This window comes from Nannospalax galili, unplaced genomic scaffold, assembly GCF_000622305.1.
Source record: "Nannospalax galili isolate Female #2095 unplaced genomic scaffold, S.galili_v1.0 scaffold355, whole genome shotgun sequence".
Taxonomy (NCBI): domain Eukaryota; kingdom Metazoa; phylum Chordata; class Mammalia; order Rodentia; family Spalacidae; genus Nannospalax; species Nannospalax galili.
In genome coordinates this window covers 263,480-287,542 of record NW_008336848.1, presented here as the reverse complement: position 1 = coordinate 287,542, position 24,063 = coordinate 263,480, and the positions used below count along the sequence as shown (strand labels likewise).

Below are 24,063 nucleotides of genomic sequence, written 5' to 3'. Positions count from 1 at the left end.
TATTTTATTATTTTTATTTTATGTGTATGAGTGTATTGCCTGAATGTATATGACTGCACCCGTGTTGTGCAATGCCACAGAGGTTCACAAGAGGGCTTCAGATTCCCCTGGAACTGGAGTTAAAGATGGTTCGTAGCCACCATGTGGGTGCTGGGATTTGAACCCAGGTCTTCTGCAAGAACAACCAGTGTTCTTAACTGCTGAGCCATCTCTCCAGCCCCCCAATATATTTAGTTTTACAGCTCAAACTGACAAGACTCTTGCTACATAGTTTGAAACTTTCAAGCACAGTATATTAAAAAACATGTGTTAAGTAAATAAAAGTATTTAGATCCTAAAGGTTACTTTTCTTGTGTCTATATAAATTGGGTCCTCCTAATTCTACGTGAGATCAGTTGGGTTTTTTTTTTTTAATCTTTTTGGATTTTTGAGACAGGGTCTCCCTGTAACTCTAGCTGGCTTGGAACTCATTGTAGAGACTAGGCTGGCCACCATATCACAGAGATCTGCCTGCTTCTACTTCCTGAGTGCTGGGATTAAAGACATGTGCCACCATATCCAGTGAGATTCATTTTAAAATTAACTTGTTCCAGCCGGGCGTGGTGGCCTTTAATCCCAGCACATGGGAGGCAGAGGCAGGCAGATCTCTGTGAGTTCAAGGCCAGCCTGGTCTACATAGTGAGTTCCAGGACAGCTGGGGCTACAGGGAGACCCTGTCTCAAAAAGACCCTCCCCCCAAAAAATTTAACTTGTTCCCTATGGGGAGACACTGTCTCAAAAAGACCAAAAAGATAAATAAACAAATAAAATAATAGTAATAATAATAAAATTAACTTGTTCCCATTTTTTGGTTTATTTTTACTATTATATTGTTTTTTAAAATATTTTATTATTTTTATGTGTATGAGTGTATTGCCTGCATACATGTAAGTGCACCCATGTCATGCAGTGCCCATGGAGGTCAGAAGAGGGCATCAAATTCCCTTGGAGTTATAGACAGCTGTTAGACAGTTGTTGGAATTTGACCCGAGTCTTCTGCAAGAGCTGCCAGTGCTCTTAAGCTCTGAGCCATCTCTCCAGCCCCAATTTTTACTATTATATTGTATGATAAGAATTTCATGTGAAATCCCAGAATGTCAAATGTTTCCCTTCCAGGAAGGAGTCCGGTTCTTTGTGGTGGATTGCCGTCCTGCAGAACAGTATAATGCTGGGCATCTATCAACTGCTTTCCACTTAGATTCAGATCTGGTTAGTATAAGTACAGATTACATTTTTTTATAAGAGACTAACTTTTTTTCTTTATCTCATAAATAAATACGCATGACCACATGAGGGTGCTTTGCTTTCTGCTGAAGGAGGGAGCCTCTGTCCTTGTGAGAAGGGTTGCTCTTGGGTTTTCTTCTGGATATCCTTTCAGCATCATAAAGGGTAAATGACAGCTGTTAACTGTGGCTCACTTTTGCTTACCGTTGTTAGGTCAGTAAATTCTACACTACTCTGAGCTGCCTCAAAGACAGATCACTTGGCATAGTGCCTTGCACCTAGTAAGTACTCCAGAAAGGACAGCTCTTGTACAATTGAATAAGGATCTGTGAAGTCCTTACTGTTAGCCTTTTTTAAATTCATGAGTATGTCTAACAAGCTACTGTGTAGTAAAGGTGGTATTTGACTTATAACTGCTCAGTTGTCCAAAATTAACTAGCCTGGGTAACTTCAGTTGGAAAAGTAGGTAAAATAAGTAGTATAATCAGAGATGCTTAGAGCTGTTGGTAGAACCTAGACCTGTGGCATCATGTATGCTATTCTGAGGTTGTAGCGGCTTCAGGGATTGGGCAGGCAGAAAATAGCAGGGGTGATGCCCCTTACCCCTCTGAACATGCAGCTACCATGCTCCTGGTTTTGTCTGGAAAAGTTGATGCTGGGGATATGTTGAAGGGTCTAGGTGGTATGGAGAGGAAACTAACAGAAAATGAAGGAACAACAAACAACTCAGTGTAGAACCCTGTAGGTGAGAAACGCCATTCTACTTTGTTCATTTTGTTCATGTCTTCTAGGTGAGTGCCTTTCATGCCTTTTTTTTTTTTGTCTTTTTTTGAGACAGGGTCTCCTTGTAGCCACAGCTCTCCTGGAACTCACTATGTAGACCAGGCTGGCCTCGAACTCACAGAGACCCACCTGCCTCTGCCTTCCGAGTGCTGGGATTAAAGGCATGTGCCACCACGCCCGGCCATGCTTATTTTTTAAAATTTACCCAGGTGGTTCATTGATTCGTGAATTCCTTTCTTTTTTTTTTTTTTTTTTCGTCTTTTTGAGAGAGGGTCTCTCTGTAGCCCCGGCTGGCCTTACACTCACTATGTGAACCAGGCTGGCCTTGAACTCAGAGATCGCCTGCCTCTGCCTCCCAAGTGCTGGGACTAAAGGTGTGCACCACCATGCCTGGCTATGAATTCCTTTATTTTCATGAATTAACTTTTTTTCAGAGTATCCAGAATCGCTACTATTACCAGCTTGCTTAATCATCCACACTTTTAATACGCATGTATGTATTTCTGTTTTTGCCACTTTATTTTTACTTAACAGTTTCCTAGAGATCTTCCTTCCCATTTAAACACATTTATTCTTAATGGTGCATAGAGGTCCGTGGTGCAGATGAACCATAATTTATGGCCTGATTAATATACATTTGGATGGTTTTCAGTTTTTATAGAATGAAGCTGCAGTTAACATCTTTACACATATTTTGTGTACTTTTAAAAGAGATTTTATTTTTGTTATGTGCATGAGTGTTTTGCCTACATGTGTGAAGTGTACCATGAGTGTGGCTGGTACCCGCAGAGGCCAGAGAGGGCATTAGATCCCCTAAACTGGAGTTACAGGCTGTTGTTAGCTGCCATGTGGGTGTTGGGAACTAAACCTGGGTCCTTTCTAGAATGTTGGCTGAAAAATAGTGGTAATTACTAAAGGTACAAACACCTTTAAAAAAATGCTATTCTCAGCTGGGCATGGTGGCACATGCCTTTAATCCCAGCACTTGGGAGGCAGAGGCAGATGGATCTCTGAGCTCAAGACTAGCCTGGTCTATATAGTGAGTTCCCGGCCAGCTGGGGCTACAGGGAGACCCTGTCTCAAAAAAAAAAAAAAAAAGCTCTCTATGATTTGTCCATTTTTCTATTGGATTTCCACTGTACTTTGTGTGTGATCCAATAACAACTACTTAGCATTTTGTAGTTGTAGTTATTGGCATATTTGTTTCATTGAGGATAAGAAATGAATTTTAAAGTCTTTTTGAGACAGGTGTTGTGCCTTCTACTCAGGGTTAAACTCTTATTGCCATCATAACTAAGGATACTATAGTTGGGTTTTGTTATATAAGAAACAATTTTTTCACTAATAGAATAGTGGGGGTTTTTTGTATACTCTGAATTTTCAGCTTTTGTTTTATTATGTACATAAACCTTTTCTCCTATCCCAGGAATTTTACTTACATAAGTCTTTTCTTTTTCTTTTGCTCTTAGCTTGGTCTTTAAATGTTGATTCTTTGCCTGGAAAACTCAAGTTTTGAAAATGTATATAAATCACAGCTTTGTCAATTTTTAATTTTTAAAAATTATATAGATGCTCCAGAATCCATCTGAGTTTGCGCAGTCAGTAAAGTCCTTGTTGGAAGCACAGAAGCAGTCTATTGAGTCCGGCTCCATAGCTGGTGGGGAACATCTCTGTTTTATGGGCAGTGGCAGAGAGGAGGAAGACATGTACATGAACATGGTCCTGGCGCACTTTTTGCAGGTATGCTGGTAGATTGACCCATTTTGCTTGGTCATTGATAATACCTTGAAGAAATCCACAGTTTTTTTATTTTTAAATACTCAGCCAGATTTATTTTTCTTCATAGCCTCTTGATTTTGTATCTTACTAAGATAAGGATCCTTTTCTCCTCCATATTTTTCCCACATGGTTTATGTGATTTTTCTCATGTTTTAAGTTTTGAACGATCTGAAATTTATTTTTGTATAAGAAGCAAAGTGGGAATTTATTTTTCCAGCTAGAAAGCTAATTGTGCTATAACTTTGTAATATGAATTCCTTTTTTAGTATTTTATTTATTATTTTTACTTATGTGTATGAGTGTATTACTTGCATGTTGTTCAGTACCCAAGGAAGTCAGAAGAGAGCATCAGATCCCCTGGAACTGGAATTGCAGATGTTTGTTAGCTGCCATGTGGGTGCTGGGAATTGAACCCAGCTCCTGCAAGAGCAGCCAGTGCTCTTAACTGCTGAACCATCTCTCCAGCCCTATAATATGCTGGATTCTTCTATGATGAGAATCTATACATGGATTATTCTATTGCATTAATCTTTATGTCTGTTCATGTTCTAGTACTTTTTATTGTAGCTATATGATTTTTTAAAATATTTTTTATTTTTATTTTATGTGTATGCGTGTATTGCCGACATGTAGGTAAGTGCACCTGCATTGTGCAATGTCTGTGGAGGACAGAAGAGGCTGTCGGATCCCCTGGAACTGGAGTTACGGACAGTTGTTAGCTGCCATGTGGGTGATGGGATTCGAACGCAGGTCTTCTGCAAGAACAGTCAGTGTTCTTAACTGCTGAGCCATCTCACCAGCCCCATATGATTTATTTTATTTAAATAAATATACGTATCTATTAATTCATTACATTTAGCTATTTTTTCTCTTAGTGTTTGACTGTTGTCTTCAGTAAACTAATTTGTATCTGTGACTTTGTATAGAGTCACATAAAGTTTACTTCAAGAGACTTTTTCTCTGATTCAACATCTTGAGTCACTAGTAGCTCTTTAAAAAATTTTTTTATTTTATGTGTATAAGTGTTAGGCTTACGTATATGTAAGTGCATCCATGTTGTGCAGTGTTTATGCAGGACAGAATTGGGTGTCAAATCTCCCATTGTGGGTGCTGGGATTTGAACCTAGGTCTTCTGCAAGAGCAGCCAGTTCTCTTAACCACTGAGCCATCTTGCCATCCCTGCTGGTGGCTCTTTATAAGTTATTTGTTCAGTGCTTTCTTTGGCAGATTGAACACTGAAGTCCATTCTTGTTTGATTGTAAACTGTGAAATCAGGAAAAGAGCTTTGATGTTTCATAGCCCCTTAATTTTGATTTATTTCTAGTTAGGTTTTATTTTATTAGGAATCTGGTTTGAGAAAATTATTCTGACAATAAAATCTGTGAAAGACAAAAGCAGACATGCAAGATATATTTAATTTGTTTTTTTGGTTTTTTTTTTTTTTTTTTTTTTTTTGTATCCCATGCATGTCATGTGGCACAAGTGGAGGTCAGAGAATGACTTGTGGGAATCGCTTCTTTCTTTCCCTTTGGGGGTCCTAGGGATCAAACTCAGATCCTCAGACTTGGTGGAAAGTTACCCTGTGGAGCCATCTTGCCAGTCCCTAGGTTTTGTTTTTATTTGTTTTGTTTTTTCAAATTTTATTTTATGTAACCCAACTTGGTCTCAAATTTGGGATCCTCAACCCTCAGCTCCCCAAACACTGGGATTTCAGATGTGTACTACCACACCTTACGCTTATGTTTTTAGTAGCTTGCAAAACGGTATACATTCTGTCATTCCGTATCACCTTTTTATGAGGGACTCAGAATATTTTGAAATTAAAAAAAGTACTTTGAGGGGCTGGAGAGATGGCTCAGCAGTTAAGAGCACTGGCTGCTCTTGCAGAGGACATGGGTTCAATTCCCAGCTAACAGTCCTCCAAAACTCTATTTCTGTCTCTGAAGTCTGTGGACATTGCATGATGTAGGTGCACGTTTATACATGCATGCAATACACTCTTACACATAAAAATAATAAGCTGTTTTTAAAAGTGCTTTGATACAAAAAAGAAGAGAAGTACTTTGATACATCCTAAAATATCATTTCATTAAATGTGGTTTGACTCTGCTCTATTCAGACTGTAACACAAATAAAACCACAGATGTGTTAATAGCCATTGAGCCTCTTGCTCAAGCACCAACACCTACAGTATGCAAGATAAATAACTCTGTGCCAAAGTCCAAACTGTCAAGGAAAAAAGTTATTCCAGAATTTTAATATATACCTATGTATTTCATTTCTCCATGTTGTAAGTCTGTCAGGAGTGTTAGCTAAATTGCATTTTGAAATAATTTAAGTTTTATCTTTCATTACAGAAAAACAAAGAATATGTGAGTATTGCCAGTGGAGGATTTATGGGTAAGATTTTAATGTATTAATTTCATTCCCTTACTTTTCAGAGAAAAAAAAAGGTAGTGATTATCAGTAGAGCTGATTTAGTGTGACCATACCAGTCAATGGGTATAGTTTGTCTCCAGTGTCTTGATATTTTCAGAAAAGATAAGGTGAGCAGAACATAGAGATAGCAAATAAGATAGGAAGTTGAAATGAACAAATAGAGACTGTTTCAACAAATAATCGTGCTTCATTAGCTTCTGTTTCAAAAACTATTTTGTTTTATTTTGGGGCCAGGTTCTCAGAATTGAATTCAAGGCCTCCTGCATGCAAGGCAAGCATTTTACCACTGAACTGCATCCTCCAATTCCTTGTTCTCCTTCCTCAGCCTCCTAAGTGGATCAGGAATTTGAGGATAGACTATGCTAAAATGGGTTCTAGGCCAGTCTTTTTTTTTTTTTAAAGCTGTGTGTTGAGTATGTGGCAGGAGAGGAGTTAGGGATGTGGCTTAGTTGTTAGAGTCCTTGCTTAACATGCACAGGGCTCTGGGTTCAACCCCTAGCTCTACATAAAGCTAGGTATGGTGGCGCATACTTAAAATCCCAGCACTCAGGAGTTAGAAACAAGGAGAATCAAGAGTTCAGGGTCATCCTCAGCTACATAATAAGTTCAAGACAAGCCTATTTTATTGAAATATATGGTTATACAAATGTTGGCTCTCTGCCTGGTGTGTTTATTAGAAATCCTGATAATGGGGGCTGGAGAGATGGCTCAGTGGTTAAGAACACTGGTTGTTCTTGCAGAAGACCTGGGTTCAAATCCCAGCACCCATGTGGCAGCTAGCAACTGTACATAACTCCAGTCCCAGGGCATCCGACAGCTTCTGATTTCCTCAGGCATTGCACGACATGGATGCACTTACCTACCTGCAGGCAATATACACATACACATAAAATAAAAATAATAAACAATATTTTAAATAAAATAGGGGCTGGAGAGATAGCTCAGCGGTTAAGAGCACTGACTGCTCTTGCAGAGGACCCAGGCTTGATTCTCAGCACCCACGTGGCAGCTACGAATCATCCTTAAATCCAGTTCCAGGGAATCTGAAGCCCTCTTCTGACTTCTGTGGCACTGCACTACACGGGTGCTCTCACATTCATGCAGGCAATACACTCATACACATAAAATAAAAATAATAAATAAAATATGTCTAATTAAATAAAAATAATAAAATTTACATATAAAAAAGAAATCCTGATAATGTAATATAAATTGATTACTAGTTATATAATTCTCAGAAGTGTTCTGGTATGCCCCACCACCATGCCCAACTGGAGTCTAGATTTTCAGAAACATTTTAAGGCATATTTGTTTTACCTTTTATCTTTCTATAACTGTTAATGCCTAAGTCTACTTTATTATGGGAAAAATTGATCGATGACTCCTTGTGGTATAACACAACCTCCAAGCTTTTCTGTTAATCTTTAATATCACAAAATTCTGCAGATATTATCTGTTAATGCTTCAAAGAATTAAAATACTTAAAAGCCTTCTAAGGAAGAAAACATAAAGCCTTTATAATCATCACTTTCACGGACAGTTAGGAAAAATGGCCTTTTTGCAGAGGGCTTTAGAAGGGTGAAAAAAGAAGGTTTGCTGTGGCCTGGAATTCTCTAGTCCTTTATAGGGGTGCAGGACAACACAGTTGTTGATTATGTCTTTGGACTTTTTTTCGTTCATCTGTGACATGTTGATTACACTTCTCTGATTATTACTCTTTCCCAGAAAGTCTCATATTTCAGGTTTTGCTTTGTTTTGTGTTGTGTATCTTAAGCCCTGCAGCAGCACCTGGCAGACATTAATGTCGATGGACCAGAAAGTGGATATGGTCATTGGATTGCCAGCACCTCAGGCTCAAGGAGCAGTATTAGTTCTTCTGTTGATGTAAGTGTATGTATAGAATATGTCACCATGTGTTTGGGCCAGTTCCCATAAAAGGTGACTAGCTCTCAAATCCCCAACTTTAACAGAAACAGTGTCAAAAATATTCAAAGACAATGAAGAATCTTATTATTGCAAATTTCATGAAATGATGGAGTAAGTCTATATGACTGAACTAGGTGGCACTCTTTCTAAGTGAGCTGATCCTTGGAACCTCCCAGTTTATGCAAATACTGGACCCATGTTCACATCTATGTACCTTATCTGTCCTTCCTCACAACAAGCATACTTGATCAAGACTTCCCAAGTCTATTCACATGTGTGAATAAGCCAGACAGAGAAAGGAAAAAGTCACCCTGCCTGTTATATTTGATGTTTAGTTATTGAGATGTGAATTACTTAAAAGCTTTGCTGTAGAAGGTAAATCCATTTTTGTAGTCCTTTGGAAATACCTGAGCAATAAATCTTTTGTGTTTTTTCATTATTTTAGGTCAGTTGAGTTAAATGTCATTAAATCATTTTCTTAACAATAGTCATTTATACAATGTTTGGTCTTTAAAACAGAGACAGAACACTGTGATATAGGATTGTGATTACTCATTTGGATTTAGGACTCTGCCATACTTGGGTCCAGAGTTCATCTGTATAGCGTACCTTTTTTATGATTTCCAGAAAGAAACCTTTCAGCTGTGATGTCTACATATGTTCGATAAAAATGTTAAGAGTTTTCCTCTTCAGGAGGACTTGAGGATTAGATGTGCAAGAGCATGTATAATACCCTTCACAAAATAGTTAATAGTAGTTAGTTACAAAATTGTAGCTTACTAGATATGTGAAGGTTTATCTTCATCCGTGGGATCAAAATAGATCATTGTCACATTACTTGCAGATAGGGCTTCTCTGAGAATTTTTTTTTAATCTTGATCCTTTAGGTATATAAGAAAAACTAAGCCAGTCATGGTGGCACACACCTTTAATCCCAGCACTTGGGATTAAAGAGGCGGGCAAATCTCTGATTTTATAGGCCAGTCTGGTCTACATAGTGAGTTTCAGACCATCAGGGGCTACAGAGAGGACTTGTGTATAAAAAAAAAAAAAAAAAGAAAAACTAAGGAGTATTCATTGTGTGGATGTGTTATAAGTTACTCAGTTAATACCCTGTTGCCAAATATTACATTGCTTTTGGTTTTTTTTCTGTTACAGACACTACTGCAATTAATTCTTATAGTAACCTATTTGCAGATGCCATTGCTTAGTAGAATAACATGTTGAAAAGATTGTCTAAATTTCTAGAATTCTGCATTATTCTCAAATGGCCCTCCAGAAACCACTGTACTGATATTCCCATGCATAGCCTTTGGAGATAGTCTTTCTGTTGAAGTTTCTACCTTTAGATTTGAAAAACATTAATTGAGGCTATTGCAGAAACGGTATTTAAATGAGTATTCTATTCAAAACTGCCAAAGAAGTCAGGCATGGTGATGCACGCCTTTAAGCCCAGCACTCCGGAGGCAGAGGCAGGTGGATCTCTGTGAGTTCAAGGCCAGCCTGGTCTACATAGTGACTTCCAGCCAACTGGGGCTACAGGGAGACCCCGTCTCAAAAAGGCCAAAAAAAAAAAAAAAAAGTATAAGGTAAGAAAAATTACCTAGACATAATTGTCATTTGCCTGCCCCTGCCTCTACCTCCTGAGTGCTGGGATTAAAGGTGTGTGCCACCACACCCAGCTTTATTTTTTTGTGTTTTGTTTGTTTGTTTGAGACAAGGTCTCTCTGTAGCCCCAGCTGGCCTAGAACTCACTGTGTAGAGTAGGTTGGCCTCAATCTCACAGAGATTTCCTGCCTCTGCCTCCTGAGTGCCGGGTTAAAGGCAAGTGCCGCCACATCCAACTTAAAAGTATTTTTATGTCTATATAATTTTATAGCAAATAGTACCTCAAAATTTAAGTGCTTTCTGCTTATTTCTTTCCTGTAAGTTCTGAAGAATTATTGGGCAAAAGATAGGAACTCTTTTAAACCTTGATGCCTCTCATCATGTTGCTTTCTATTCAAAAGAAAAATATAAACTAGGTATGGCAGCTCACACTGGTAATCTCAGCATTTGGGAGACTGAGATATGAGGATTGCTTGGGAGTTTGAGGTCAGCCTAGGCTACATAGTGAGTGCCAGGCCAACCTGGGCAACACACATCTAGTGAGTTAAAGTTTTATAACGACTATTAAAGTAGTAACTACTACTGTTAAGACGCTCTATTTAAAGAACAGCAACAATAAAAAACAGTAACAGCAAAAAGCAGTATATGAGGAATATCTTTTTTAAATTGTGCTACAAGACAAGTAATTTATGTTTTTCTTATTTTTGTGGATTTGTCTGTGTTAAGAAAGATCAAGTAGTTTTTCTTTCTGTGTCATTATTGTGCTATGTGGTATTAGTTATTGAATCCAAGGTGTTTGGATGTGCTAGGCAAGCATTCTGCCACTGAGCTATATTTCCAGGCCCCTAACTTTTTCCGTAGTGAATTAGTTTGCTAATGTTGCTGTAACAAATGCCACAGATCGTGTGGCTTAACAGAAATGTATTTTCTCACAGTTTTGAAGACCCAGAGTTGGGGATCAAGGTGTTGGCAAATCCTGAGCCTTCCTTGGCTTGCAAATGGCCACCTTCCTACCACATCCTCATGTTCACATGGCCTTTCCTTTGTGCACATAGCCCCATGTCTCTCCTCTCTCAAAAAGTAAATTGGGGACTGGGGAGATGGCTCAGTCAGGAAAGGCCTGAGTTTGGACCCTGAGCACTCCTGGGAAAGCAAGGTGCAGTCATGGGCTTGTGTAAACCCAGTGTTGGGATAAGAGCTGGGGAGCACGGCTGGAAGATTCCTGTCATTGGCCAGTCAGTCTGGGTTGCTAAGCTTCAGGTTCAGTGAGGGACTCTTCTCAAAAACAGTAATGTCTGGCCTCTACACTTGCACGGACATGAAACAAACACACATACACACACAGAGAATGGAACTGAGTCAACCTTGACCTAATTTAACCATAGTTACTTCTTTAAGAACCCTGTGTCTAAATGCAGTCACATTCTAAAATGTACTGGGTCTTAGTAGTTTACATGAATTTTGAGGGGGGGGCACAGTTCTGTCTACACTGTGGATAACCTTGAGCAGTAATGTATGTGTTAGCTATTTGGAGAGGATTTCATCCATGTTACTGTTTTTCAGGGTGAATCTTGTAATGGCTCAAATGATAGAGGAATGAAGTCACTTGTAAATAAAATGACTGTGGCTCTAAAGACAAAATCTGTTAATGTCAGAGAAAAGGTTATCAGTTTTATTGAGAATACATCAACTCCTGTGGACCGGTAAGTTTCTTATATAGTATGAATTTATGATGAATAATTAAAACTAAAGAAAGGTGTCTCTGTAAATAAAGTTTAATTGAAAGTATTGTAGAAAGTAATTATAAGGTACATTTTCTGTCAGTTCTCATAATTTTCATCATAATTGCCAGGGTATACTTCTGTTCTAAGTTTGGCTAGATGGATTATTTTCCCATTGCTCAGAGTAATGTGTTTATGAGTATGTTCTTTTATCTCATTCATTAAAAAATACTCATGTCCCATGTGTATTGTAGTTCTTATAGTAACTATTTCCCTCCTCCCCAAAAAATCAAATGATGGGGAATTATCTACCAAATACAAGATATTTCAGCAGGAACTTCTGCTTTCTAAGAATTTAAAACCGAGATAATTTGGTCAGATTTAATACCCTAGTACAGATCTGCATAGAAATTTGTTTTAAAATATAAATTCCATGAATTAAAATAGGGAGCATGGTGAATTGCTGAAAAGTATATTTAAGAATATTTGTTTGGGGGCTAACAACGGCCTGCAACTCCAGTTCCAGGAAGTCCCGTATCCTCATCTGGTTTTTGCAGGCATACTTACACACAGGCAAAACACTCATACACATAAAATAAAAATAAGTAGGACTGGGGAGACAGCTCAGTGGTTAAGAGCACTGGCTGCTCGTCCAGAGGACTCGGGTTCAGTTCCCAGGACCCACATAGCAGGTAAAAACTGTAACTTTAATTCCAGGGAATCCAACACCCTCTTCTCACCTCTGTGGGCATTGCACAACATGGATGCACTTACCTACATGCAGGCAATGCACTCAGATACATAAAATAAAAATAATAAAATAATTTTTAAAAATAAGTAAATAAAAAGTGTTTTAAGGGGCTGGAGAGATGGCTCAGTGGTTAAGAACACTAGTTGTTCTTGCAGAAGACCTGGGTTCGAATCCCAGCACCCACATGGCAGCTAACAACTGTCCGTAACTCCAGTCCGAGGGGATTTGACAGCCTCTTCTGACCTCCGCAGGCATTGCACGACATGGGTGCACTTAACTACAATGCAGGCAATACACGCATATACACAAAATTTTTTTTAAAGTGTTTTAAAAAGAATGTTTTCTTGTTCTGAATATAATACTGTTTTTATGTATTAGTCCAATTCATTGTGTGCAGTCTGCAGCCTGAGATAACTGTTAATGAGACCCAAGATAAAATTGTAACCTTACTCAAACTGTTATGAGATATTTTTGTGATCTTGTGTGTATGTGTAATTTGATTGTACAGTTCTTAAGCAGGAATTTTATAGGTGACATTATGTCACAATATCAAAAGGTTGGAAGATTCATTCCTAGATTGTTCAAAGCTCAATTAACCTTATCTGATACAGAGTTTGTTTCTAAGCTGGCCTGATCCTGAACACATGTTACTGAGTGAGTTCACTCTCCTGTCTTACTTGCAGTAACTTGAAACATAAGACTTTAAGAACTAAATATCAGAAATTTGCTTTCTCTCTTTGTTAAGCATACAAAAGTGTATTTCTCTATTTAGTAAGTAGAAAAGAAGGCAATAGATTATTTTCACTAATCCAAAACTTGGACCTTATCCAAAGCAGCCTAACAATTATTAAAGCATTTTATCAAGCCTGAAAGACTTCTGTGCTCAAGAGTTACATCGTCTCTCAGAAGCCAAACTCTTTTAGTGCTGCTAAGTTTCAGAACTATTACTGCTGTGTTTTGTGGTATGAATATTTAAATTTTTGTTTTTTAATGACCTCATTTTGTTTTAAAACTGACTAGTGGTAACCACAGTTGAAAAGACTTGTCTTTGCTAAAGTATCACTTAAAAACTGGCTTCTTACTCAGAGTAGGGAGGGCCCTGTGACCCCACTGAGCTAGAAACATGGCCTAACCCAGGAGTGGCAAACCCAGTGGAGTTCCACTAAGGACTGAAATCATTATCTCTTTTGGCTGCATGATGGACCAACTCCACCCTGTATGTCCCATCCCATTGGAAAAATTTTGTTATTTTGGGACTCATTTCAGAAACTGGTATGTCAGTGGTGTGTGTGTTTGTTGCCATGACCCAGCAGCTAACAGCTCAGACTTCTTAGCCAAAGCACAAATGTGCTGTTGAAGCATCACTTGTCAGAATTCGCTAGACTATTCCCTGCCACCCCTGGATTCACACAAAAGGCTTAGAGAGCTCCTAACTGCATTTATAGGGGAAATAGGCTGGAATTTAGCATTTGGCTCACAAGAGGGCGGAAGCCAACATGCCGCACTCCCCTATGGAAGGCATCATGTCCCAGCCTGTCATTTTAATACTTTGGGAACAGTTCTGTATAATTAAAGAAAAGGGCCAAGTTCAAATGCTTAATTACTAGAAACCAGGCTTTTGTTGTCTCTGTGTGACTCATCTGTATCTCTACATTTAATAGGAGATCATTTGTTCTGCCAAGGACCTTTGTCCTATTTCGGCTTGTCAAATGTGAGCATAGGTATGGTACCAAAAGGAAACCATTAAAAACTCAACATGTAAGCCAAGTGTGTGATTCCTCCGGGTCCATCCATGGACTTGTTGGGTCCTATTCTGTATTTGTCCTTAGTGAAAGAATTAAACTGGTCATTTTGTGATGAAAAAAAAAAATGGCTTCTCACCAGGTGTGGTGGCACATGCCTTTAATCCCAGCACTCAGAAGATAGAGGCAGGCAGAACTCTGTGAGACTGAGGCCAGCCTGGTCTACATAGCTAGTTCCAGGCCAACTGAGGCTACAGGGAGACCTTGTCTCAAAAAAGGAAAAGAAAAACTGTCTTCTCTTAATTTTTCTCTGTGCTTGAAATGATTGAAGTAATGTATGCACTGGGTTAAGAATGGATTTTACTGTGTATTTTCTAAAGCTGATGCATTTGTTTTCGTAATCATTTTGTTCTGCCCTCTGCCTTGATTTGCTATAGAATGTCTTTCAATCTTCCTTGGCCAGACAGATCATGTACAGAGCGGTAAGCCAATGAGTAGAACAGCTCTTTTGAACCATCCTTCCCTCTAGCATGCTGGTACTGTCTGCAAGCCTTGTGCTGCCTTGGCAAAAATGCTGCTCTTTTAAAAGCTAAACTTTTCTTGTTCTGCTTATAGGAGTGTGCTATGCTGATAGATTTGCTTTTCTTTTGTTTTTTTGCTTGATTCTTTTTTTTTTTTTTGCCTTGCATGTTTCTCCCATTCCTCAGATAAGAATCAAACTTGTTTAAACTCAAGAACTTCATAAATTTCTATAGTTTTTATTCTTGGGCAGGGAAAGGTGAAGCAGCATTAGCTTTAGAATAATTTCGTACTCTTTCCAGTTCTAACAGAAAATTATAGCACCTAAAACTAGAAACAGCTTCATACTTCAAAAAATAAAAAAAAATTGATAATAGCATTTTAAAAATAATAGCTTAATGACTTAAATATTTGTTCTGACTGTTCCTATATAAGGCAACAATTTAATTTTACCTAACAGTATTCTAAATAAAATTGCTTCTTTGAAAATTGTAATCTATTTGTGAATCATCTTCTATAATGGGACCACTGAGTTGGTAATATTTAAATCCCATTTTTTTCCCCTACATTTTTGATTTTTTAAACATATCTTCTGTGGTCTACATACAGATGTATTTATTTTGAAAATGCAATTTAATTAAAAACTTGAGTAAATTGAGTTTATTTCTGAACTCAGTAAGTCAAAACTTGTCCACACTGTAGTCCAACCAAATCCCAGCATTGAAACAAAACAAAAAACAAAAAAGTGAGTTCAACTACTGAGTTTCATTAAATTTGTGAAAATTACAGTCACAGTAATCTTTAACATTCTTGTTCATAAAAACTTTGCATTGTACACTTAAGGAGACGCTTAGTCAGTAAACTTCTTGTAGGAAACAATCATAAGGACCAGAGTTCAATTCCCAGAAACCCATATTTTAAAAAATTGATCATGGTGGCACATACTTATAACCCAGGCACTGTAGAAGCAGAGGCAGGTAGATCCTTGGACTCACTGGCTGGCCAGCCCCAGGCTAGTAAGAGACCTTGTCTCATAAGATAAGGTGAGTGGTACTTGAGAATAACACCCAAGATTGTCCTCTGGTCTCTCTATGCATGAGCACACGTGCATGTGATCCCCACATACATACATGCACCTGCATGATTGGTTTATAAATCTAGATTAATAATGAACAGCTTATATTTTGGGATTGTCCCTTTACTCATACTTAATTTCTTGTTCAAGCATTCATTGTAATGCAGAGTGATCTTTTTAACTCTCTGTTATTGCAGTTTGTGCTTTAATAACCGAAGAGAACTTATAATTTAATCTCATAGAATTTTGCAATCTAGATGGCACAGTTTCCAGTATTATCATTTGCCTTGCCTTTTGATAGAACTGAGTTTCAAAGTTGTTTGGAACTATTTCTTTTATTCTCTGTCTCTCTCTCCTCTGGCCATGTCTGTTTATTACCTTTCCATTACTGTTAAAATATCTGAGACAATTAATTTGAAAGAGAAAGGTTTATTTTGGCTCACAGTTTTGGAGGTTTGATCCTCAGGAGGATAGATTCATTGTGCTTGGCCTGTGGTGAGGCAGTATATAGTATGCAAAGCATGTAATATTGTAAAACTCTTCACCTCAAACTAGAATAAAAGAAAGAAAAACAATGTAGCAGGATCCCAGTGTGTCTTCTTCAAAAGCATACCCCAGAGGCTGTTGAGATGGCTCAGTCATTATAGGAATTCCAGGACAACCATGAGGACCTGAGTTGCAGCCTCTGAACCCATATAAAAAAGCCAGGGATGGTGGTTTATGCTTGTAATCCTAGCACTGGGAAGGAAATGGGTAGATCTCTGGTGTTTGCTGACCAGCCATCCTTGCCTAATCGGTGAGCTCCAGGCCAGTGAGACTGTCTTCAATAACAAGGTGGTCAGTGACTGAGGAATGACACCCGAGGTTGTCATCTGACCTCCATGTGTGCACACAGTCTCCCTCCCTCCCTCCCTCCCTCCCCACCTCCCTCTCTCTCTCTGTCCTCTCTCTCTCCTCTCTCTCATAGTTTGATAATTTGTAGTTTTGCATTAGATATGTTTTAACATAAAATCAAGCTATTTATGACTGCTAACTCAAACTTTAGGTGCAAGTTAACTTATGAGTTAACCTAACGTATTAGTCCTAAAGAATATCTGTCCTAGACTAAACACAGAGCAAGGCTTGCCTGCTTGCTTCCCATTTGTTTTGAGAAGGCTTGATTTAGAAGTATTTAAGTCTGCTTAAATAAAGGTTGTGGTAAGATTTTTATTGAAGATATGTGTTTAAATTACTTAAAATATAAATTTGATCTGGCTCTTCTGTAAAACTGATCTGAAACTAAATCTTTATTTTCCTCAGATTAGATTCTTAAAAACAGAAGATTCTGAGTATCTTCATTTTTGATTAAGAAAAATTCCAGTCTTCTTTTGTAGTGAAATAACAAATGAAATTCTATTTTCCCCAGAACTGTGTAATATTTTATTGAAACATTAATTTATGAGAAAGAAGTAGAATCTCAGTTTTTATTAAAAACAAATAGCAGTAATAAAAGGAAGAAAAACTTAAGAAACATGTACCTGCAAAAGAAGTCCTGGAATTGGAATATGTAGTGCTATAATTTGTTTTGTGCAGCAACTGTGTATATAGTACCCACTCTTTAGTAGGCATGTTCTAAGAGCTTCATTTGAAAAAAGAAAAGGAAAAAGTAGCTTGTTTAATTGTCAGGTAATCCTCAAGGGTAGAATCTGTTTTTCATTTTACAAATGAGAAAACAGCACAGAGAGGGGTTGTATACGGCCCAGACACCGCTAACCACTGGCTTAAATAAGAGTTTTAAAATTGTTTGATTTAAGTTTTACAGACTTAAGATCAGATCATCAGCCTATCAAGATGTTTTGGTACCTTTGCTCATATAATTTCTTTGTCTTTCAATTTCTTTAAAATAGTTGTCTTAAACCTATGGGTGGTCCATGAAGGTCAAAGAACATTTACATTTTGTTTGAGTGTTCAGATGATGCTTAGTTAAAATCTTGGATTACTTCTTAGTGATGTTTCCCCCCTAAAATTGTTTGAATACAGGCATGTGAGCAGCAGTGACAGAGTGGGCAAGCCTTACCGCGGCGTAAAGCCTGTGTTCAGCATTGGGGATGAAGAAGAATACGACACAGGTTGAGTAATACATTTATTTGCAGATTCGCTTCCTCAGTCCAGGCGTGATAGTCATTTTGGGACTAGCAGACAGCTACCACACAGAGCAGACTTCTGTAGTGAGAAGTGGGGGTCTTGTCTTAGGCTTCTTGAATTGCGCTTAATAGACATCTAAGCAAAAATGTTATTTGGGCTTTTGGCTAACAAGAATTTTCAGCTGAGGAGAGGTTAGCTTTGTACAAGTTGTATGTAAGTCCATGAGATTCTTTTTAAATCCCTTTCATTACCCAGTAGGAGATGCTTATGGGACAGAAGAGAGGCATAAATATCTTAAAGGACCACAAGATGGCAATATTGTATTAAATTGCCTACTTTTTGTAAACATTTTTATAAATCGAAAAATACTACCGTATTATTATTTAAGAATAATCGTGTAATTAAAGAAATGACACGTGCAACTGTTCACACAGAGCTAGTCACTACTTCTTAGCCAAGGGAAGGAGCTGTGATTAGGGTGTGTGATAACATGAGGACTTCACTGTGATTTAAGCTGGACTATTGATACATGGATTTCTTTTATCACTGTCTCTTTATATTTTGAAATTTATTAAAAAGCAAAGGGAAGGAGCTGAGGAGATAGCTCAGTTGGGAAAATGCTTGGACCTGAGTTCCATTCCCAGAGCCTACGTGAAAAACCTGAGCACAATGGCCCGTGCTTGTATTCCCAGCACCCTGGAGGCAGAGACAGGTGGATTCCTAGAGCCTGTTGGCCTGCCAGCCAGTATAATTTACACAGTGGGCTACAGGCTAATGAGAAACCCTGTCTGAAAAGGGGATCAGGGGTTGGCAAGATGGTTCAGCAGGTCAGGACACTTTCTACCAATCCTGACACTGAGTTTGATCCCCAGGATCTACGATGGACTCCTCCAAGTTGTCCTCCATCCTCTACACCTGTGCCACAGCACACATGCCCACACAAAGTAAATATAAAATTTCAAATTAATTTTTTAAGAGGTTGTTGGCTCCCGAGGAGTGATACTAGGAGCTGACCTCTGACCTCCATATACTCATGCATATATATGAATATATATATATATATAGAGAGAGAGAGAGAGAGAGAGTGTGTGTGTGTGTGTGTGTGTGTGTGTGTGCGTGTGTGTTTGTGTGATTATGAACCTTAGGGACTGTAATTCCTCTTTTTTAAATTAGAAAAACAAAATTGGAATGTTGATTTTTTTTCATGGAAAGATTTTTCTTGGTGTAATCCAAAGATTGATTTTATTGTCATTTTTCATTTAAAAACCAGAAATTAGCAAAGAAAAAGTACACTGCCTTCTTTACCTCAAGATAGGTATTTATTACTGACAAGTCAGATCATAGCTCTGTCTACATCAGAATTCTTCCAAAATGTGTTCTCAGTATTTTAATGTGACTTTCTTACCATTATTGTAGCGTTTCATAATTCTGGAGTAAAGCCAGTGGCATAAGGAAATAGAATTCCATCCCCCCTTCTCCTGTATGTTCAAAATACAGCAAAAAGTTCCAGGTTGTTAAAGTTGATAACACCTACATTTAACCCTATAATTTCTTTATAGATGAAATTGACAGTTCTTCAATGTCAGATGATGATAGAAAAGAAGTTGTAAACATTCAGACTTGGATAAACAAGCCAGATATCAAGCATCATTTTCCTTGTAAAGAAGTAAAAGAAAGTGGACATATGTTTCCTAGGTACTTTTTAAAATTTCTTTTTCAGAAGAGTGAATTTGGAGAAGTTAATAATACAAAATTGAACTGACTTTTATTGAATTGACTTTTATTAAAGTACAAGAAGACATAATTACCACTGCCAACTTATCTGTCTCACTTTTTTTTTGAGACAGGGTCTCCTTGTAGCGCCAGCAGACCTGGAACTCACACTGTAGACCAAGCTGGACATGAACTCAGAGATCTGCCTGCCTCTGCCTCCAGAGCGCTGGGATTAAAGGCATGAGCCACCACACCCGGCTTCACCTCAATTTTTAAAATTAATATCACCCAACATAGATGGTACCCAGAATCTTCAGTGTCCCCAAGTTATCTTTGATAGTCTTTTTTTCCTTCTGAATCCAGGATCCAGCCATGATTCACACAACGCAATTGTCTGTCTTCTCTGTTCTCACTCAGTAAACCTAAGACTTTCCCTTCTCTCTCATTTCCCTTTCTTTTCATGATGGATGAATGAATCCTTTGAGTGCAGGCTGATTGTCTTACAAGGTGTTTCACATTCTGGGCATGCCTAATAATTTATCATATTATAACCTAAAATTGTAAGAATATTATCACTGTTAAAAGTGAGCTAAGATACAAAGGGTTTTTGGGGGTTTGCTTTGTTTTGTTTCATCTGTGCTTATTTTGCCTTCAGGATCCACTTACAGAATATTATAAAACATGTAAAGAAGCCCAACTGCTGCCTAGTGACTTTTGCTATTAGATGTAGGCTATGGTGCTTGACTAAGAATAGTTTTTGAACATAGATGATCCTGTTAAACATCTTTTGAATGGCAGGATAGTTCATTTAAGTTAACATTATTTTAATGATTTATATGTTACATTGGACTTTTTATTATAAAATATACCGTTACTCTTAAATAACTGTGGTATTATCTGTTAATAAAATACTACCTTTGTGCTAGGCATGGTGAAACACACCTTTAATCCCAGCCTTCCCAGGGCAGAGGCAGGTGGATCTCTTGTGAGTTTGAGGCCAGCCTGGTCTACATAGAGAGTTCCAGGCCAGTGAGGATTACATAGTACAACCTTGTCTCAAAAACCCAAAAAATCAGAAAAAAGAAAAAAAAAATCCAAAAAACTAAAAACATTGCTTTTGCACAAAATTTAAGAAAAATTTAAAAGTCTTCTGTTTTGTTATGTAGCTTATTATGGTAAATAATAAGATAACGCCGATGTTTCATGTTTCTATGAAGTATGATCCATAGTATATTTCCTTATAGAGTATCCTCTATAGATAACTCAAAATTTTCTTTTAACATTGAATGTTTTGGGGTGCTAGAGAGATGGCTCAGCAGTTAAGAGCACTGGATGGTCTTGCAGAGGACCTGGGTCCAATTCCCAGCACCCACATGGCAGCTGACAACTGTCCTTATCTCCAGTCTCAGGGGATCTGACAGCCTCTTCTGACCTCCGTGGGCATTGCACGAACGACATGGGTGCACTTACCTACATACAGGCAATATGCTCATACACATAAAATAAAAATAATAATATTTAAAGTTGAATGTTTTTTATCATTGGAGCTGTTGAAGTAACATGTACCTTCTTTGAATCACATTTATTTAAAACCTTTTTTCTTTTAATGCTCTTCTCTCAAGTCATCTGTTGGTTACTGCAACACATATGTACTGCTTAAGGGAGATTGTTTCACGGAAAGGATTGGCTTATATTCAGTCTCGACAAGCACTAAATTCTGTAGTTAAAATTACGTCAAAGAAAAAGCATCCTGAGCTAATTACCTTCAAGTATGGAAACAGCAGTGCTTCAGGAATCGAAATTTTGGCTATTGAAAGGTAAGATTTTTTTCCTGAGTGATGTGAATTGCCTTGCCACAACTCATTAACACGGTTTCTTTCTTGATTTTGGTGAGTGGGTGATGGAATGGGATGCTTGAAACACTTTTCTTTTGAACAGTAAGGTATTCTTTTCTTTCTAATATTTATTCATATGTGGCTTAGGAATTAGTACTTGGTTTCAGTAATGCTGTAGTAAATCTCATAAGCTTTTTGACACCAGACTCAGCAGTTAAGAGCACTTGCTCCTCAATCATGAGAGCCAGAGTTTGGTTCCCAGCACCCACATCAAGTGGCTCACAAAAGCCTCTAATTCCACCTCCAAAGGGATCTGACTCTTCTGGCTTCCACAGACACCTGCATACCCTGGAGCATACCCTTACAGACACACAGATTCATGTACAAACACATAAATAAAAACGAAATTTTTTTTTTTTTTTGGTCTTTTTTGAGACAGGGTTTTCCTGTAGCTCCAGCTGACATGGAACGTACTATGTAGACTAGGCTGGCCTGGAACTCACAGAGATCCACCTGCCTCTGCCTTCCGAGTGTGTCACCAAGTCTGGCTCAACAAAATCTTCTTTTAAAAAAAGAATAATCTAGGCCGGATGTTGTGGCGCATGCCTCCCAGCACTCAGGAGGCAGAAGCAGGCAGATCTCTGTGAGTTCAAGGCCAGCCTGGTCTACATAGTAAGTTCCAAGACAGCTGGGGCTACAGGGAGGCCCTGTCTTCAAAAGACCAAAAAAAAAAAAAAAAAAAAAGAATAATCTATACATACTCTTGTTACACTACGCTATATTGATTTGCACTGCAATAAATTTGTCTTAGAATGTAAGTCAGTGTTGTGAATCTGTTTTAGAGAACTTAAATTTTTGTTGCAGATCAAATTAGTAAGTACTGAAGTTGTCTCTGTCTAATTATAACTATCTTAGATTACATTGTATCTGTACTAGACAGCAGAGTAGAGCATTTGGCTACCTGTGTTCTATTATTTAGCCTTTAGATGCACTTACTAGTAGTTCAAAGAATCTTAGCTGTGCACTATATGAAAAGTTCCATCACTTTTACTTTTAGATTTTCAAGTACAGTTTTGGTTATCTATTGAGATAAGCTTGTGAGAGTACATGGGAGGGCATTTGCTGGCTTCGTGGGTCAATATATCTATCTTTTCCTCCCTGTAGGTATTTGATCCCAAATGCAGGAGATGCTACCAGAGCCATAAAACAGCAGATCATGAAAGTATTGGATGCTTTGGAAAGTTAATATAAAAGAAAATTATTTAAATGAAGTTAAGGCAACCAAGAAAAATATGAAAATATATTTCCTGACTCAATACTAACCAGAGACCTTTCATTCGCTCATGGGGGTGCTGAATAGGTCTAAGTGCAAATTATTGTAATCAATCTTGGGATGGGTAAACTTTTAAAATTTTCTTTTGCATCTTTGGTTTTATAAAATGATTTATTATAAGGGTCAGATATTAAATGACTTTGAAGTAACTGGCCTTGTACCCTTATGACCCAGGGGCACAGAATGCAGTTCTGTTTTGAAGAACTGTTTTAAGGGACATGCATCATTTTCTAGTTTTTTTTCCTTCAAGTTTTAAAACAGTTGTACACGTACACATTGCAATGTCTTCACTGAAATTTAGAGAGAATTAGTTGAAGTGTCTTTCTTAATTGCTACATTTAGTTTTGCTACAATGAGCAATATCAGAAAACTGAAAATATAAAAAGAATGGAATCTGTTTAATGGAATGAATGAACATTCTAGCCAATTTAAAATACAGCCCAGGTAATGAAATATTGAAACAGTAGTTTCTAAATAATCTTTGCTCCATTAGGTAATTATTTGGATACCAATTGCTTCATCCTAATGGTTGCTAAGGAGCAGTTAAAAGCATAAGTAGGAATGTCAAGATTAAAATTAGCATTTGGAGGTCAGAATTGTATCTGTAAAAATGTCATTGGTCTTTATTACAAATGGATTATTTGATTTAGGGTATTTCAAAATGTGTTGAGTACACTGATTTGTCCCTCCCTGAGATGATGATTTGTGACACACTAATGTCCACTTGAGCAAAAGCCAGCTAATCAGAGAGCCATATAAATTAAATGTTTTTATATCACTTTCTAAAAATTCTCTTTTGGTTTGTCTTCTCATTAAAATTCCAGTGGTTTGAAGCTTTTTATTCTTTTACTGTGACAAAACTGAAGTGATCTGCTTTATTTTGCAGCTTGCTCAGGTTAATTTTTGTGGCCTGTATTAGTCACACATGATGTGAGATCTAAGGAACATCTTTGGGAACTTGGGATGGTTTTCATAAAATCTGTTTGGAAAAATAACAAATACAATCTGCCATATCCTAAAATGTAATAGATTTTCTCCAAGGAATTGATAGAAATATCTAGATGTACCCTAATAGTAGCCAGTTGTTTCAATTTGCTTAATGGAAATCAAGTGAATTAAAAAAAAAAAAACCATAATTTTAAAAAAAACTTTATTCTGATGTCTAAATAAAAACAATTTATTTGAGTGGTTGAAGACATTTGCATGAAATTGCACCCTGTGTTGCAATACTTGATATTTATAACTCTCCCCAAACTGTTGTGTTGCATTTTTTCCATTTCCTTGACACTCCCTTTAAAATGTCCAGAAGTCTCATTTTTCACCCATCTCAGCTATGGGACATTTTTCATATTAATGTAAAGATGTTTGTGTTACTGTTTATAAATTACAATTGTAAATAAACTGGTACAGTTTGCTGAAAATTTCTCTTCTCAAGTCTGTCTGTTCTTGTTC

The 24,063-nt window shown here is 37.6% G+C and overlaps 1 protein-coding gene across 3 annotated transcripts in view; it reads left to right on the top strand.

Moving 5' to 3' along the window:
• The window catches only part of Tbc1d23 (TBC1 domain family member 23), a 65,981-nt gene extending 41,949 nt beyond the window's left edge, over positions 1-24,032 (top strand). For 2 of the 3 annotated variants that reach the window (XM_008831245.3, XM_029562594.1), the window contains 10 exons: positions 1,156-1,248; positions 3,616-3,786; positions 6,183-6,225; positions 8,039-8,148; positions 11,362-11,501; positions 14,450-14,494; positions 17,626-17,714; positions 19,290-19,425; positions 21,066-21,260; positions 22,443-24,032. In XM_008831245.3, coding sequence (XP_008829467.1) covers positions 1,156-1,248; positions 3,616-3,786; positions 6,183-6,225; positions 8,039-8,148; positions 11,362-11,501; positions 14,450-14,494; positions 17,626-17,714; positions 19,290-19,425; positions 21,066-21,260; positions 22,443-22,524 — 1,104 coding nt within the window. In that variant the 3' untranslated portion in view covers positions 22,525-24,032. The remainder of the gene's footprint in view (positions 1-1,155; positions 1,249-3,615; positions 3,787-6,182; positions 6,226-8,038; positions 8,149-11,361; positions 11,502-14,449; positions 14,495-17,625; positions 17,715-19,289; positions 19,426-21,065; positions 21,261-22,442) is intronic. The other variant, XM_017797668.2, reaches the window with a different exon arrangement.
• The last annotated feature ends 31 nt before the right edge of the window (positions 24,033-24,063 follow it).